We start from the raw sequence: 19,460 nt of genomic DNA on the forward strand, positions 1-19,460 counted from the left end.
AGTGTTCCTCACACTTTGATTCAATTAATTCGATATAAAGTTTCCATTTGTGAATATTGACTATTCTGAGCCATTAATATGGCATGGACGACACGTAACAAACCAGTAAGAGGCAACAACTGGTGAAACACTAAATTATGCGAGGTCTTGAACTTTGTCTAAATGTATGTTAATTAAAAAAGATTTCATATTCTGTAAAATTTGACATTTGAGATTTATATGGAAGCTCATATTATAACATTAGATTTATTTTTATGAATTTTGATTTATTTAATAAGCTGATGTTTTAGCCGAGAGAGAATCTTTATAATTATTTGCTTAATGCTTTTCTATGAAGTTGGATTGTAACCCTGCGATAAAAAATCAAATCAAATAATTTTAAGCTAATTTAAAGTAAGGAACTTTCTTATACAACAACCAACAAGATATACAAAACACAATAGTTGTACTTATTATTCTGTGACAATAGTTAATAAATATGTTTAAGAGAAACGAAAAGCAATATCTTATAAAGATCGCACAACAAGCGTCGTACAACCTCTAAACAGCACTTTTTTGTTCCTAAGCACATTTTTTCCCAGTCATTATTATAATATTAATTACAATCTTATCCATCGAACCTTCGTTAGGCGTTCTTCCTTTTAAGATATTGACTACATATATACAAGGTGACTTGAGGGTCATGATTAAATCCATATAAGATGACATGATTTCAGAAGTTCTTACTGCTCTTTTTTGGAAGATGCCAGTGTCTGCAGTTTATTTATTGGGCAGGTTTGTCAATGTATGATGATAAAGCCTTGTATGAAATTGATGAAATGCCCTTTCAGTTCCGTGACATCGATTTAGTGTCTCTTATGGCCACCGATTATTATGAACACTTCATCAATTATGATTTATTATTATTGCTTCTTTTCAATTTACAACTACATATTATAAAAATATGATGTCGAATTTCTTTTTGTCTATATTCTTTCTAAATTCGAATTTTCTTTTTTAGACGAATATTTAGTTTTTCCAATAAAAGTAGATTTGATGAACACGCACCTAAACAATAATCGAAAATATTTTCAAAGGATAGAACAGCGCCGGCGGGAGCGCGGTGCGCCGACGCAGGCGACGATGCCACTTTTCACCGTCCGAACGTGTACGCAGCATACACCTTCCCGATATAAAAGCCTCAACCGCCCATTCACCCGCTCGCAGTGTGTGCTTGTACGTTATAGTGTCCACTACTCCTGTGCAAGGACTTTTGTTAAATCATGAATACACGGTGTTTATTAGTGCTAGCAGCCGCCCTCGGCGTGGGTACGTAGAATTTAAAATATTTTGGGTGCGGCAAACCGCGTAGTGACCGATCGAAAGTGAATTTGAGATGATTTTTTTTGAAGCGCTTTTTTGACATTTTTTCAAACCAATGAATTGCAAATGGAACTGATTTATTGTGAAAACATGTCGTATGATTTTCCAATCGACGGTTTTTATTTTATTGGTCCTATGTAAATGAAGACCCTTAAAATATTTAATCACAATAATTGTAATTTGTGTTTAAAACGTAAGAATATAGTACCTAATTATAATTTGGTTGGTGAATATACTTGTAAATGCAAGAGCTGTTCAAGTGAGATCAGTTTGTTACAGCATTGGAACTTGGCGTTGCACTGTGGCATTGTGCAGGAAAAGGGTTTTATTTCTGCCTTGCCTGGCATTTTATAATATTTAGTAATAAATTTGAATATGTAGTGTATTTAAATTATGTAACCTCTATTTTTCTTTTCCAAGGGAATCCTGATAAGCTCTTAATGCTGTTTATTTATTTTTTTACCTTAATTTTTGCACAGAAATTCATCAATTTTAATAACTTTTTATTTTAAAAACCTATATAAAAATAAAAAGAGGTTAGAGCTTTAAAGTTCACAAATATTTGTCTGTCATATTTTATAGGTAATAAACAATTTTAATAATAACAAAAGTATAATCCCGATATTCGGCCAGAAAATTTTTAAAGATACGTAATAGCAAGATGAATGAGGCAATTAGGCTCACGACCTCATTAAACTTTCTAACCTTATGCTTAATGTGTTGCGTAAGTGCAAATTGGCCCAGAAGCTAAATGCGTGTTCTCTCTTTTGTCTTACATGTGATTTTAGGGGACGGCGCAATTAAAAGTATACATGCATTTTCGTAACAAGTTAATATACTTTTTCTAGAGGCCTTTAAGAATATAGTTGTCGATTTACTCAATTATTTGCTTGGTGTTTGTTTGTGTATGTATATATTGTTTTTTTTCAGTAAATACGTTTAATCTCACACTAGTGTAATATATTTGTAGTGACATGTGTTACCTCAGGAAAATTTTCCCATTGAATTTAATTTCGATTTATTTGATCGTTACTTTAAGAAAATTTTTATCATTACTTGCTACTTAGCATTGCCCACACTAAGAAGAGACAAGCTATTGAATTATAACTAACTATATATTTCCATCGTGTTAAATCGCAATGCCTCTTTTTTATATTTTTACACACAATATATTACAGTTCGTTCGAAATACATCACGGTCAATGCAATACAAAAGAAAATCATACGCAATCAATGCATATTTTTTGTGAGTTCACTATGAGATTATAAAGGCATTGTAAAATCTCGAATTTTCTCCAGACACGTTAGGACATCCTTCCCCTATTCTTACGAGGCGCCCGCCATTGTTTCATATTTTCAACACGTATTTTGTTCTCACGAGTTTAACTTGCATATTACGTAAGCGTTTTGAATATACCAATAACGATGTAACATTATTTAAAGTTTGAATATATGTAAGAATATTTTTAACATGTATACCGTTCACTAAATAATAAATAATGTCATGAAAATTATTAAAAAAACATAATATGAGCTCTATTCTTTATATGTCATTTCAATATGTTATTTCTTCGCTTGAAAAGAAAGTGTAATCGTAAAGGCTGCCTAATACAAATTAATTATTTATATAAAGAAAAAAATTTTTTCATATATATGGCACTCACATATTCATAATGTAATTGCGTGAAGGCATTCAATTATCCAGAGTCGTGGTGCGTGCACAAATTTCACGAGAAGAAAATCCGGTGAAAATGATTTAACTGCTCGAGTGCGTGGCTGTGATCAGTTTTATGTACGCTATTTATTATAGAATGGATTTAATAGGCAAGGACACTGAACCAATTTACACGATTTTATACGATAGATATTTTGATGAGAGACATTGCGTTGGACGCTCATGTATGTTTGTACTGTTTAGTTCATTGAATCCAAGTCCATTTCACTCTTTGCTACTTCGTTTCACGGACTTAACGTCTCTTTTAGAGGATTGACATTCAATTCTAGAATATTATAGAACGCTTATAATATTTTCACTAACTGTTTTCTTACTTAATTTGCGTATCCACTTCGATTACTGTCACGCATTCACCAGCTAAGCCATTGCTCCTAGGTAACGGCAATTCGTCGTAATTAGCATTATACTTAAACAATAAAACGGAAGTTTCTTTTTATGAGCATAGCACTTTTACATTACGTCCCATGCCTAACAATACGTTGAGATTCCTACCGCATCCGTTTGCGTTCATATCTGAAGGCTATACTAGAGAGTACTCATAGATATAAATCAATTTTATTTACTTATTTCCTGATGCTAATACGTAATTAAAAACAAGCAAATTTCATTAGTGCATTACAATTTCAGATAAATATTTTATAACCGAAAGTAGGAAATATAAACACATAATATTATACTCTAAAGTTCCGTAAATATTGAGTGCTATTTTCATAAAATTAACGCAATTATTCGATTGTAAATGACGAAACCGCATAACAGCAATAATTTCGTAATAACGTTGTTTGAACTTTGATAAACATATCTTTGATATAAATACGCTCATCCAAGCCGTAACAAAATGATAGTTTAATTTACACGGTATTCAATCACAAATTATAACCGATTTGGTACTTAGTACTGACATTATACGATGCAGTGATTGTCTGTCCTTCGCAACGAGACATAAATAACTTCTCGGTGGCCCTATGTATCGTATTGTCTCGTTTTTATTCATACAAGTCTTCTTAAGTTACAACATACGCGTTTTGGGTACAATGAGGACGATTTATTTTCTCCTTTCAGTTTATTTTTTATGCCCTTTTGTGGCACGTACATATCTTCCGAGTATTGTATGAATTGTATTGAGATAGGATTTATATACACATTCCAATTATACACAGGATAGGTATGCAATTAGAGTAAGGGAAAGCTATGGAAACAAATACTATAACTAACAAGTATTTAAATTATCCTGAATTCTCCATCAGGGAATAAACCGCTAACAAAATTGGTTTATGCATTGCGTTTACTTAAAACAATTGAAGTATTAATGTCCTATAATAACTATTAACAGCTATTAGATCATTAATTGTCGTTTATGTAACACTTTGCTCTGAATTTGACTTTCTCTAGACACACTGCTTCAAAATGTTATCTAATAACATTTTTAATGTCATAATATAATCATAGCATTCATGAACTCATTTCAAGTGCACTAAAAACTTTAACTTTTATATTAGTCATCGGAAATGCGGAAATTCCGTTAAATATTAACTAATACCTTTATTGTGATTGTACTGGTTATTCAAGAGGACAGATATTATCTTTATTTGTAAATCTTATTATCGGTATCTCTATTGAGATTATCCTCGTAAATATACGGGTCCTTTTATAGGTTTATTTAAAATAGCCACTTTTTGGATCCTAGAAGAGCTATAAGGCTTTATCAATAGGCATTTCTTGATAATCAATCAATTTTGATCGGCATTCAATAATAACGCAACCATGATTTACGGTGTAATAGAAGATAATCTAAACATGATTAACTAGATGCGCGGGCGCATCGTGTTAACGAAATCGAAAGTATCTCTCGTCGGTAGGTCAACTTTAGGCTTTCACCTGTATCACTTTGCGTATTTTGACCTTTGTATTGAATAATGTTTATGTAACCGACTATGTTATAACATATTATTTATCTCTGACCCGATTGTGTTAAATAATTTTGTTTGTTGATAAAATTATACTGTAAATTATGTAATTTATTGCTATGAAAGAACAAAATATTTACACATATAGTCGTAATATGTAAATGGCAATAAAAGCAGAAAGAATTTAGGACATTGCATTTAGAAATAATAGATTAAAAAATGTTTTCCTATTTAAAAAGTTGTGTTGTTAACCTTAACTCTATTAGGAATTATATAGGAAGTACAAACAAGGGTAATATAATTAAATACACAGCGATTATAAACTACTATAAGAAAAATAATTATCATTATAAAGTTTAAATGTTTTGCAAACTTACCCCAAATCAGATACTGTGTTTTAAAAAAGCCTAATGACGAAATGTAAGCAAATAGCGACCTTACGTGTTTTACCAAATTAAATGTTGCACTAAAAAGTGGGTAATCAATTGAGTTTTTTTCATGAACGCAACAACGATCGATATCTTTTATTATTTGCGAGATTTAGTAACATGGTTCCACAAAAGTGGTTCACCTCGACTTCATTAAATGAAAGGTTGTCGCGATTATGTAGATGAGTTCATATTTACATGATTTATAAAAATTTACATGCGAAAATAGTTTAACAGAATTTTTATTACATTCTTAATAAGACGTGACTATATTATTACATTAAAGTTAATATGTTTTACACGTGCTTATAAAACAAATTCTTAGAGCATGAAGGCAAATGAACATGTTGTTAAATCTTAAATTTAATCTTAATGTATATGTTAAAGCTCCGTATAAATAGCTTTAGTAAACTTTCCAAGCTTATCTCGCCGTGAAAGCAGACAATTCTCGAAGCAAATAGACTCAAGGAGAAAATCTAGAATAACTAGATATTTCGTTACACGTAGCCGTAAGAGCTGTATCGATAACAAATGCGAAGATGCGAGTTGAATTGTGAAACCAGGATGCTGGCTCGTTTTCAAATGTCAACCGGTACTGACACATGTGACATAATCAAACGTGGAAGCGTATGCGTAAGCTGAGTTAAGGCTTTATGAAACAACCTATTGACATTACCGTTTCATGACCGGTTTTATAAACTTGTACATCACTAATCACACTGAAAATTTCCTTTGTTTTTTATCTGGAATTTGCATTAATAGGTCAATTTGTAATTGACTTGAGGCTTCAACTAGAACACTAGATATATTTTATTAGAGCCGCGTCGCACCGTGGAAATGTGTTGACACCGTAATTATTGATTAGATTAGTGCAAACAATGAGTAGGCTGATAGAACTAGTTACAGGCTCGCATTGCCTAACACAAGTTTGTCGCGTAGCATTCCGTGGAGAAAGAGCGGCCCTGCCCGACCACGGGTGGGTTGCGAAATCTGTTGCGTGCTGCTGCCTATAACTGCCGCTTGCACACCCTGTGATGGTTTTGAAATTATAATCAAATTGATAATCGGGGCAATCAAACCTTATATTAATATTTCGAGCTATAAAGCTATTTTTCATGTATGTCATTTATACTTAGGCACCTGCAGCTCATAGTTGTTATAAGCATAGACTTTCAGCTCCCAAATAATGATTTAATGTTATTATATTTTTGCATCAAAAAACTATGAAGATATAAAGACTATTAAAACGTTTTGTTGAGATGCATAACGCTTTAGAATCACCACTATCGGTCACTACAATTACTTCAATCAGTTATCTCGATGTTCAAAGAGTTCATTACTAATTGCCGATTTAATTTCCAGCGGTCGCACAGGAATCGTTCAAGTGCCCAGATGACTTCGGCTTCTACCCCCACCACATCTCTTGCGACAAGTACTGGAAGTGTGACAATGGTGTCGCCGAGCTCAAGACCTGCGGCAACGGTCTCGCCTTCGACGCAACTGACTCCAAATACCTGACAGAAAACTGTGACTACCTCCACAACGTTGAGTGCGGCGAAAGAACGCAGCTCGGTAAGAATGGAATCTTATGTAATATACCATCAAAACTCGCGAACACCAACTCACACTCCGTCCATCTATTTTATACATATAATAAAACTGTAGAAAATTCAATTCTGTACATTGAATAATAACTAAAAATATACCCATAGAGATATTCATGCAAAGAACACAATCCATAAGAAATCATTGTGAAATGTTCCGTCGGTCCATCAATAGACACAATCTTCCGTCAACAGTCTGGCTTTAACGCAAAAACTACTGCACGGGTTATGATGAAACTTTTTTTGTTAAGTTGCTATTAAAATTTGGCAACATATAGGCTATAATTTATGTTGAAGAATTTAATTTAATTGAGCCTTTATACGCGAACAAACTCGCGGGTATAGATAGCTAGTTTTAAAATAGTCATAATGACATTTAATAATTAAGATTAAATAAATAAGGAAGTAGATGCTAAAATTACATGCGACTACATTATCTCAAAAGTTCGAAAATATTTAAATAATGTGAGGATGCCGTACAGACGAACGATTTGCGGTCAAGGTTGAAGGTTTCGCATAATAATATGCGTATAAGCTGTCGGTTTACTCTCGATCAGGATGTAAACGAAGGTCACCTAGCTTGTGCCTGACCACAGATAATCCAAGAATACATTTTTATTTATTGATTAAAAAAAGAAACACTTTATAAACGTTCGTTTTAGTAATTATACTTTGTTTGGTGAACTTACTTTCATAATTGATCTAAAATCGAATTCACATTATAGAATATTCAATTCTTAATTTTTTTAACAGAGCCACCAATCTCCACTCCTCATTGCTCAAGATTATACGGTATCTTCGCTGATGAAGCTAAATGCGACGTTTTCTGGAACTGCTGGAACGGTGAAGCCTCTCGCTACCAGTGCAGCCCCGGACTTGCATACGACAGAGAAGCGCGCGTGTGCATGTGGGCTGACCAAGTACCAGAATGCAGAAACGAAGGTACCTAAAACTTTTACCGTACTTTACATGACCAATCACAGTTTAGAATAAATACAACAAATAAATCATTTCAGATGTAGTTCCTTGTCACCCACGTGACTAATATAACCATTTTCGTTGTTTCGCAGAGGTAGCCAACGGTTTCGCTTGCCCCAACCCCGGTGAAGTGTCCAACGCTGGATCCTTCAGCCGTCATGCTCACCCAGAAGACTGCCGCAAATACTACATCTGTCTCGAGGGAGTCGCCCGTGAATACGGTTGCCCCATCGGTACCGTTTTCAAAATCGGTGATGCTGACGGCACAGGCAACTGCGAGGACCCTGAAGATGTTCCCGGATGGTGAGACAGAATTTTTATATTCATTTATATTAATATTATGACTATCCTTCAGTTCAAGTAAAACTATCTCGACTGAGGAACTTGAACTCTATTTCTATACTCACTGGTTGGATTAATCAGTAAATAACAATCTTTATATAATTTAAACCTGATAACCCAAACGTCTTTTTCCTGTGACTAACCAATGCACTTTAAAAATACAATTTACGATCATATTACTGTTCCCGTAACAGATACAGTTAGAAGAAACGTTATGTAACGAGGTATGTAGGGCTCAGGAAGTTAGCTCGCCTAAATTCTTAGCATTAATGTGGTTAAGCGCAAAGCCAACGTATTAGAGAAAATTCAAGTCGATTATTTTGATCACAGTGAACTTTGGGTTAACTGTTGAGTATGTGACACATAAAACATTCTTGAAAAAGTAAATTTTTTAAGTTTTTCTCAGGCTAGCTATTATTATATTGATCAAATGGATCGATGTACAACATTAAATTAAATATACAACAAAAACATAACTGTAACAGTTTGTTCATTAAACAAAACAATTAAAAAATTAGAGCAAATATTTTAGATTATATTGCAACATTCGTAGCTGTGAAAAACAGTATCAAACATAGCTTTGAATTAGAAAAGCGAGCGTTTATGTTTAATATTCTCATAGTCGATTCAAGGTAGTTCACTCGATATCTAATGTTTGAGCAAGCTCTTGTTACACAATTTTCTATTCTTAGTCACAACTAGTAGTGAGTAAAAGTTGCTAGGTATTAAACCAGCCTTTTATGTCGACTCATGGAAAGGCACATACATCGTAGAGTTAAGACCATTTAGATGTAGTCTTCAGGCAGTAAGGTTCGCGTCCATTTTCAGCGAGGACTACTATGGAGATTTGGACCTGAAGGCTATCCGCAAGAGCGAGCTGCTCGCCGGTCTCAAGAGCGACGGTCAGGCCCACTCCAACCAGCCCAAGCAGCTCAAACCCCGCCCCCAAAAAGAAAACTAAACTAAATCTCCTTTGACTATACCTTTAAATACTCACACATAATTAGTTTGTACACATCGCGGGCTATCTGTATTCACATTGAATGAATCCAATCGCCTTTTTATTTAAATCGCTCGCGGTGTTGCAGAAGTAGTTAATACCAATTTCAAATTGTCATATAAGTGAGTGATACTAAATTGTTTTGTATTCATGTCCAGTTGCCAAATACTCGTTGTAGCTTAAACAGTTTCCGATGACGATGAGAAGTTAGTAAAATCATTCAGCGATAGAAATATTTATTTTTACATTGTTTTTTTTATTGTATATAACGGTACTGACTTATTTCGTCCGTGTAGATATTGAAATCGTTGATGAATAACTTTACGTATGAATATATATGTTTTGCATTTATGAGATTAGGATCTGAAGGAACATTAAATACGTACATAATATGGAATCCGTTAAAACCGTGACTTTGTAAATATCTTACGTACTGAATTATTTGCTGCGACTGAGTGTTGTTGTTTGATATAGAAACTGTAATACTTAAGATTTATTTTTAGTGATAAAATAAACAAAATGTATAAAAATTATGAATGTTGTGTTTTTTGATCTGGCGTAGTACAGCACTGAGCACCTCCCTTCAACTATTACCTACTTTCACAAGCACTGTCTCTTATTTCGATTGCATTCACTTTCTAATAACATTTTAATAACTTCTCTTACAGTATCTATCTTGTTTCTTGAATTCTTGATCTATTTATAAGAAACTAGTAACTATAACCAGGCAGCTCCTTTCTACAAAACAGCATTGACCTCGTTCTATTTTCTGGTAAGTTTCATATATTATGTGATTTCAAAATGCTGAGGAAATTTTTAAAGGATTTAATTGCACATTATTGGTATTTACCATTTTATTGCTATATTTAATTTGTTTGTAAAAAAATCTAGTTGGTGAAATGGGTGGCGTTAGTGATTTATTTAGATACTATATCGTTAGCTTATGAGTGACATTATAGCATGCTTATAAACAATTTATATGTAACATTTCGTTAATATGCATTTTCATATTACAGCGAAGACTACTATGGAGACGTGGACCTCAAGGCGTTGAAGAAGCTGGGATTCTGAATGTCAAGGAGCGACTCAAAGAACAGACTGAAGTTCAATCTTTTTGATTTAGTTTGATAAAGAGCCTCTTCAAAGCGTAAACGCTTTATTTAACATTTATCGGACACGATGTTGAATGTTTTTGATACAAGTATCTTACAAAGATGGGTTTTACCCATTTTTTATCGTCGATGGATACGTTTTTTATTCAAAGAATTAGTGTTATATCAAGAATTTAGATTTGGCAATTTACAGGCAGTCTGTCTGAAGAGGCGCTCAGGGTGGCCCCAAATATTTTCTCATATATTAAGTTACAATTTTTTGACAAAGAATTAAATATCAAAACGATAATTTAACTGTTGCCAAAAAATTGTTGGAATCTATAAGTCTTTGACATGGTACCGTGTTCTTTGGTGCTTTGTTGAAACAAATTTAGTCATACTCAATAGATGTAAGTTAGATTTAGTTACCGTCTTGATTACTTTTTGTAAATAAAGTAATGACATATCACTCTTTGTTTTCTTTAACCTTTTTTAACCTTTACTTGGGAAACTGTAAGAAGCATGATTGTATGTGAAATGAAATACGAATGTATGTAAGCTTTAATTTTATTAATACTGACGCGACATTCCGAGGAGTTAACACCTCCTTGGTAATAGATAAAAATATTATTCATATTCAAAGATAATAAAACTTAGCATTCACTGGTATCATTCATCATTGATAGACATAAATATATGCAGCGCATATAATAAACTGGTTAAATGCATTCTAGACCAATCTTTTTTATTCGAAACGTAAGAGAAAGATCCAGGTTAATCATATAAGGCGTGGTATACACTTCCTAGTAAACGTGCTACCAAGTATGGAAATTGTATGCTACTGCTGAGAATAACCAGTATTAATGTGTGCTATTTGCCCCAGTTGGAGTTGTTTTATAGCTTCTTGGCGAGACATCGCTACTTGTAGGGATTTCCAACCTGGAAGAGATTTGCACTCTATTTAACTATATTTCAACAAGATATTTTGAGACATTCGTAATAATTCTTCATTGTTCCTTAACGAAAAAGGTTTCACTGTACTTTGATGCAATTTGACATGAATACTTGACTTGTAGTCTGACTTGATACATAGACTGCTTTTTGTCTTAGTATCAAACGAATGAAGCTAAAAAATCAAACATTATACATATAATATCACATTTAAAGTCTCGCTGACATTTTTTTTTAACTTGTAATTAATTAATGTGAGAAGCGTAATTTAATCCTAAAACTAGGTAGTCATAGCTCAGACAGATATATCAAGTTTGATATAAGGATAATACTAACTTATTATAAATTTCATACCACTTGGTCTTTGTGTGACCCAGTTTTTTTCCAATTCCACTAACAAATTATTTATCTAACTAATCAAATATATACTGAGCGTAGAATATAGATTGTATCGCAGATTCTATAATACTATACTAGCCTGTTTTAAATAAGGAGTCATATAACCTCGGATTTAGAAACTCACTGTGGCTATTAAATTCCGTGTGGCTTATCATCAAATTTTTATCAGGAGTAGACTCGGAGCTGGCAGTACTGGATGGAATATTCAGATCGTTGGATGTTGGGACTGTTGACAGCTCGATGGGCGGTGTGGCCGCTGGCTCAGCGCTTACGTGAATTGAAGTACAATTAACTTTAGATGGGTAGTCGCATACGCCCAGCTCCTGGAATAAGTTGGAGATTTTTTTAGTTAAATTTAGCTTCGTTTTAAATAATTTGATAATGTTGTACCATTTGAAAACAAAATAATTAATTCATATATATATGAAAATGAATCCTATTTTCCTTCATCACGCCATTACGCGTGAACGGCTGGACCGATTTCAAAAATTCTTTCACCGTTAGAATGCTTCAATTACATATGACTGACATAGGCTATGTATGTACCACAGGTGAAAACGGGGCGAACAGCTAGTATTTATATAATAGTTAATACTTTCAAACACAGATGAATGTCTTTACAACTGCGTTGTATCTGCTTGTTATATTATCTTAATATTTTTTAGTATCAAGCATGATGAATTTAATGGTCCATTGTGTAAGAACTGTCATATTATATAAACAAAGCTTAGTAAGGCTGTCTTTATATTTGTTATATTATTTACAAAAGAAAAAGCTATATAAAAATAAACGTTACGATTAACCTGTAAATTTTAAACTTCCATGTCATTGCTGACCATTTCAAAGGAGCGTTGACCCCGTCGAGTATTAAAAAGAAATCGATTATCACTTTTGAGTCCCAAAAACAAACACGAACAAAACAAATATTTAAAGGAGTGTTTGTTATACGAAAAATGAATCAAAAATAAAATAAATCTCAAATCATTACTAAGCATTCTCCATAACACATCAATTATGATATTTCCATTAAATTCGAACTTGACAGTAAGAGGAAAAATTGCGAATTATTTGGTTTGTGTCAATTTGATTTATTTTGATCCAAGGCCAAATTTTTAATAACGCATTTTTATGAGTTAATTTATGTCATGTCATAAATGATTTAAATAAGAGAGGACACAGCGTTACGAGCAAATTTTATAAAAACTAAATAACCGAACCGCTGTAAACTCCTTTTTTCCATTTATACTTTTCTACATTTTAATTTATGTATCAATTAAAAATATCAGAAACCTTAAATAGGTAAAATGTTTCTTTATAATATTTTATAGCATAAATAAATTAAATGTGTCGAAAGAAAATAGTGGTTAATAATACCTCATTATAGGCAAGATCGGCTGGACACTGGAACCTCACTGGAAATCTATGTACGCATACGAAAAACTCGTTGCAATTCGCATTATTTCTAAATGCCTCAAAGTCTTTTTTACACAACGTTTGGGGTTCTGAAAAATAAAGAATATTATCATAAAATATACGGTATTTCTAATTAAGTTCGTGGATTCATAAAATTATTTAAAAATACGCATATTCTAGCAAAAATTTGTAGAATGTTTGTTTAATAAATGCATATAACTAATTATAACCATCTTGAACATGTGTTCGGTAATGACTAGATACATACAATGCTGTATCTAGGCTTTTATGATCTCGCTGCAGCCTTAACGATGAAGTGGAAATGTCCAAATTGGAAAATCATTTATGATGAAAGAATAAAATAGGTTTCCGCAGGTACTGCATATAACAAACTCTAACAATGTTAATTAACGAAAAAAAAATATTGTTTGTAGATGTAATCATCATTTTTATTTCATAAGTTTTATTAACATCAAAAAACGAAGTTTCAACGATTTATTTACTAGCTGTGCCCCGCGGTTTCACCAGCTTAAGTTCGTGCCCCATAGGAATATCGGGATAAAAAGTGCCTATCTGTTATTCCAGTTGTCCAGCTATCTACGTGCCAAATTTAATTGCAATCGGTTCAGTAGTTTTTGCGTGAAAGAGCAATAAACATACACACATCCTTACAAAATTTCGCATTTATAAAATTAGTAGAATAGGATTACGGGGTGTCTTGTACCAAGCATAGTTCTGGCAAATTTTATCTATCTTCAGTTATATGCATCCATTCATCTACACTATATTCAAAACAGTATTCAATTGTGCAACATTATTTTACATAATATCCTATTTGACATTTGAGACATGTCAACACATCGCTAGCTGCGGGGTAAATAACTTGTGAAAGAGTCGTAAAATATACAAACATTTACTACTAATTAGTTAGGTTAAACGATTGTTATTAATGAAATGCTAATTAACGAGTTACAGCTTACGGCCTAATGGAGCGTGATTGAAAACGTAATATATTAAATATTTATGTAGGTAAATTTGTCTCTTTTTAATTATAGTCAGTTCGAAGGTTTTACTAAATTAAATTGATCAAAACGAATTAAATAAATTGTACCCAGACTAAGCGGTTCGACTCTACATTCTTTATTCGAATCGCAAGGGACTGGCACATGCTTCCTGAGTCTGTGTTCCCTGACGGGTATAATCTGGGGATCTTCAAAAGTAGAGTGTGTATGAGTGTGTGTGTGAATGTACCTCCTGGGGAAGCGCTCCATCTTAGACTACATCTACGCTTAGCATCAGGCGAGATGGTAGTCAAGCGCTTCCCTATCACACAATAAAAAAAAAAATGATTAAAAGAACGAGACGCATTAAACTTGTACTATTAATTGGTTTTATGTTTAATTATTATAATAAGTCATAACAATACCATGACACCATGACATTGCGAATATTAAATTTACCCAATCCCGAACCCACCAGAAAAAACCAAAAATAATTTTTCGCTCCAACCGATTAGGTGTGACACACATAGATGTTTTGTTTGCATGCCGGACAAATTTTTATGTATTAATGTAGAATATATATTTTATTTTAAATTAAATAGAAAAGATGATATTAATAGAGTAACGATATTATATGTAACGTATTTATCATTAAATAAAGTGAAGTCCCGTGTCCCCTAGTGGGGTATGGGGCAGATGCCTGATCGATTCTCTTTACGGACAAGTAGGTGATCAGCCTTCTGTGTCCTGCCAGACCGAGACATTTTTTTTTTCGTGCGTCCCCACCGGGAATTGAACCCAGGACCCCTCGGTTTTACGCTCACGCGTTAACCACTGTACCAAGGAGGCGGTCATATCATTAAATGAACTATGAAAATTATGCTGCTAAAAGGAATAAATCTAAAAGTTTATAGTTAAGTGAGATTGTCATGGCTAGATAGGCGTTAAAGGACGTCCATACCATTTTTAGATGTACAACGTCACTTAATTTCATGAGCATGCAATGCCTAATAAGTAGCTCTATAAAAAGCTGTTTTTAATACAACCATTATACATAAATGGTAAATAGGATCATATTATGTGGCCAATAGCCCCCGACCTTTAGAATTTAAATAGCGTCATGTACATTTGTCCACTTACTACATATACAGACAATTGCACATCACACATATACCTACATAAGATTTATAAATCCTATCCTAATAATATCACAAATGCGAAAGTTTGTAAGGATGTATCAGTGTGTGTGTTTGTTACTCTTTCACACAAAAACTACTGAACCGATTGCAATGAAATTTGGTACGTAGACAGCTGGACAACTGGAATAACATATAGGTAACTTTTCATGCCGTTATTCCAACAGGATACGTACTTACGCGGGTGCAATCGGATGGTGCAGTTAGTAATTCATAAATACGATCACGTGTTAAAAAAAATTACATCATGCCGAAAATCACCGTTTATAAATTTCAACTCATTATTACATCTTTGATACAATTTTTTTTTGTTTTTTCTATTATTGTTAGAGATTTAAAACGGGAAGTATGAAAGTTTGAAAGTTAAAAGATACAATTCTCACCCTATATGTATGAATTTTAAATCAATTGTTGTACTCCTTTAAAAATAAATTCAATTTATTGAAGTATAAAAACTTAACTTTGTATTATTTACTATTCGGTAGGAAGAATGCCACACTAAACAAAACTACACTATCAACTATATTAAAAAAACCTACCTTTCATAAGTCGGCTGCTACAATCAACGTTGTAAGCATAGTCGCAATAACCTTCTTTGGAAAATAGCAAGCCAGCTGGACACTCCTGTTCGAAGGCCCAACCATCCCAACAATTTAAGAAGTTACTACACATCTTAGGGGATGGTATTTGGGTTCGTCTTCCAGCACATAAAGGTGAGGACTCGACTACTGGGTGTTGAGTTGATAGAATAATTAGTTTATTGTGGTACGATGGGCTTATGTGGATCTGGTGTAGAACTGCTTCGGATACTGGTATAGCATAGGCAATTGTTGATCCGAATATGTTTGGCTGAAAATTGTGATGCATTATAAGCTTAGATTAAAATATTATCTTATATGTTACTAGCTTTCCGCCCACGGCTTCGCCCGCGTGAAATACGGTTATATCGCTTTCATCTCCCTATTTCAACTCCTTCTACTCTTTTTTTCTCGATAAAAAGCATCCTATGTCCTTTCCCAAGTTCAGTTCTACCTTCATACCAAATTACATCAAAATTGGTTCAGTGGTTTAGGCGTGAAAGCGTAACAGACAGACAGACAGACAGAGTTACTTTCGCATTTATAATATTAGTAGGGAATAGTAGGGAATAGTAGGGAATAGTAGGGAATATAGTAGGGAATATAGTAGGGATAGCAGTTTTGTTATTTTTAAAATGTATGCATACATACATATTGATTATTTTTTTTATGTAGTACCGCAAATGTTTTTTATGAATAAATCACGTATTATGTTATAGTCTCATACCAACAGAAATTCTTATTGACTGAAATGGCTCAAATCGTTTTGTGATCATTAAAGTGTGCTGATATAAATTCTGAATGATATGTTTAATATCGTTTTAAATCAATATACTTACTTGTAAAACGCTGAAAAAAGGATTCAAAAAGTTCAACAGGAGTGGATTTTTTTCTTCTATCGAATTTCCGTAAAGTAATGGGTTGGCGTAAGTTTTGACTAAATTTCCTTGTTCGTCGAAAACTGTAGAAAATAATGGCGGATAACAATAAAAGAGGTAGTTTACAATAAACTGCATAAATGAGGTTTGATGAGAAAACAATTATAGATGTATATGAAATGATTGTATGATGTACGATACGATACATTTTCGAAGTTAATTTAAATGATATACAGGATATCTTGTTGCTTAAACCAGCATCGCCCGGGCTAATCTAGAGATATCCCCTAAATAACTTTTTATTGAAAAATTCCTTCGAAAAATGGAAATTCCCGATTGTATTGGACTTTAAAAATATCAAACTGTCATATCAGTAAAGTCTTTATAAATTTAATTTACAATAAAGCAATGAAATGTAAGTGCTATTCATTTTCCATGTTACCTATCGCAGATAAATCGATTAAAATAATTTACAGGTTCGCTGTACATCGGAATTTCAATAGAGCCGCTGCAATTATTCACTGATTGTTGACACGCAATGCACATTGAAATTGTAAAGTGAACATGACAGAGTTTATCCCGTTCGTTACGAAGCAGTAAATCTCCGAAGGACTTGAATAACCGTGGTGCGGTCAGGAACCCCTGGGTTTCGAGTTCGTTATATCAAATACACAACTTTCAATTATGTGTCAAAAGATATTAACGCATGGGATAAGCAATTTTTAGCGATAATTCTGTCAAATTTATAATTTACCTGTTCTAATTTGCCCGTTAGAAGGTTTAGTAAGTGTGCGTTAGAAGAGAGGACTTTGTTTTTCAAGCGTATGTTTGTATATATGTATGGAATAAACTTTGCTGTCTACGGGCAAATATCTACTTAAAGTACGTTTGGCCCTAATGGATAATTTGTATATAATTATATTATGTAGGTAATTTTAGCGAGATTTATGAACTAGGTCGTTGAATTTTATGTAGTTAGGTAGCTTGATAAAGTTATACTTAGTTTTCTTTTTGAATGTTTTTATTTTTAGCCGGTTTTTATTTATTCGAGGAAGTAACATAGAATTGTCTAATATAAAAATCTTATTAATTAAGGTTCAAGCAGAATTTTGTATATAATATCGATAAGACGAAGACGAAGACGAAGACGAAGACGAAGACGAAGACGAAGACGAAGATAAAAAGATGCATTATAAATTTTCAAATCATTTTTACGAAATATAACCAATTCATAAAATATAGTTTTTAATTTTCATCCCGACATGCAGCTGAAAAGTTTTTTGTTTGAACGCGCTAATCTCAGAATCTACTCGACCGATTCAAAAATTATTTCACCGTTGGGTATGTACACCATCCCTAATTTAGACTGAAACATATACCATGGACGATTTATCAATGAGTAAAACAAAACTAATCTTAAATCCTTTATAAGGTACGTGAGGAAAAGATATTGCAGTTTGCGATTATAATCGTAATTTATTTTACATGCTGTTATACAGGTTGGCCATTATCTAAGCTCATAATTTATATCTTAAGTAATAGGAAAATTTATTTTATGACTGACTGTCAATATAAGCGCATATACTTTTATTATTTTTGGTAAGAGAAATTTTCAAGAAAGATGCTGAAGGCGGCATTAAAAAAACATAATCCAATTACTAAAATAATAAAGAAATCGCACTGTGTTACAATATACATATTTTAATTGAATATATAACATAAATTACTCACACAAAAGCCTTTTCTGTCGGCCATTAGTCGGCTTTTCCAAAAGCGGGCTCGACTCAGCTCTAGCGCCGCAAACCGAGATCAAAGCAAGAATTGCGAGTAACTTCCACATCCTGCGAACTACCGAGTAAGACCGGCCAATGTCAGGGCTACAGTTAAATCCTAGCTTTTATAGCCGCACTTGAAAATAGCTATATGCGATTCTATATGTAGTCCTGATCGCATGGAACACCAAAGGATGCGTATGTTCTACAAGTGAAGCAAGGAATAGTAATGGAAAAGTTGATTGGGAAATTGAATGTTTTCAATGAATATAATGCAACCATAATATAGGACGAATATCCTCTTATATTTATGTACTAGAAAGTTTTAATTATTTTTACTTATATAGATGAAAATCTTTTGTAAAAATGTATCTAGTTATTTTTAATCTTATAGAAAATCAATGTTATGTTATGCGATGTAATGACTACATACTTAGATGTATTTGGTGATTGAAATTTATTCTAATGGCGGATTTCGTAATTCATTTTAATAATTAATGATTGTCTGTCATCACTAAGCGATACTTCTGTAATCGTAAAATTTACAAATAAAGTTGTTTCGTCATTTACCTTTAATATATTTAACAAAATTTTGTCGCATTGCCTTCAACACTAGAAGTAGTAGTTTCGGTTTGTAATCTTAATCAAAATTGACAAACAATATCCTTTAATTATTATTTAAGATCCGTTTTTGTCTCCCCTTAAGCGATATTGTAAATATTTATACGAGTTGTTTTAATAACCATACACATTTTCGAGTAATTATTTTATATTGTATATTAAAATTACCTACAGCAACAAACGTAATAAAATATGCTTGTCTAG

General features: G+C 32.9%; 2 protein-coding genes across 3 annotated transcripts; one reads left to right on the forward strand and one right to left on the reverse strand.

Moving 5' to 3' along the window:
• The first annotated feature begins 1,152 nt into the window (after nt 1-1,152).
• LOC119830377 (protein obstructor-E) lies at nt 1,153-10,916 on the forward strand. Of its 2 annotated transcripts, none has more exons than XM_038353375.1 (5): nt 1,153-1,308; nt 6,795-7,004; nt 7,790-7,978; nt 8,107-8,317; nt 10,373-10,916. In XM_038353375.1, exons 1-5 carry the CDS (start codon nt 1,263-1,265, stop codon nt 10,425-10,427), a joined length of 711 nt encoding a protein of 236 aa, XP_038209303.1. In that variant the 5' UTR covers nt 1,153-1,262; the 3' UTR covers nt 10,428-10,916. The 2 variants fall into 2 exon arrangements, with proteins under 2 accessions (XP_038209303.1, XP_038209302.1); XM_038353374.1 differs by lacking the exon at nt 10,373-10,916 and adding an exon at nt 9,185-9,889.
• Nucleotides 10,917-10,998: 82 nt separating this feature from the next.
• Nucleotides 10,999-18,750, reverse strand: LOC119830461. The gene is made up of 6 exons (XM_038353490.1): nt 18,595-18,750; nt 16,825-16,946; nt 15,947-16,256; nt 13,172-13,299; nt 11,922-12,120; nt 10,999-11,386 (listed from the first exon to the last, which is right to left on the reverse strand). Exons 1-6 carry the CDS (start codon nt 18,701-18,703, stop codon nt 11,286-11,288), a joined length of 969 nt encoding a protein of 322 aa, XP_038209418.1. The 5' UTR covers nt 18,704-18,750; the 3' UTR covers nt 10,999-11,285.
• Between the last annotated feature and the right edge of the window lie 710 nt (nt 18,751-19,460).

The sequence above is a fragment of the Zerene cesonia genome, chromosome 11, assembly GCF_012273895.1.
Source record: "Zerene cesonia ecotype Mississippi chromosome 11, Zerene_cesonia_1.1, whole genome shotgun sequence".
Taxonomy (NCBI): Eukaryota; Metazoa; Arthropoda; class Insecta; order Lepidoptera; family Pieridae; genus Zerene; species Zerene cesonia.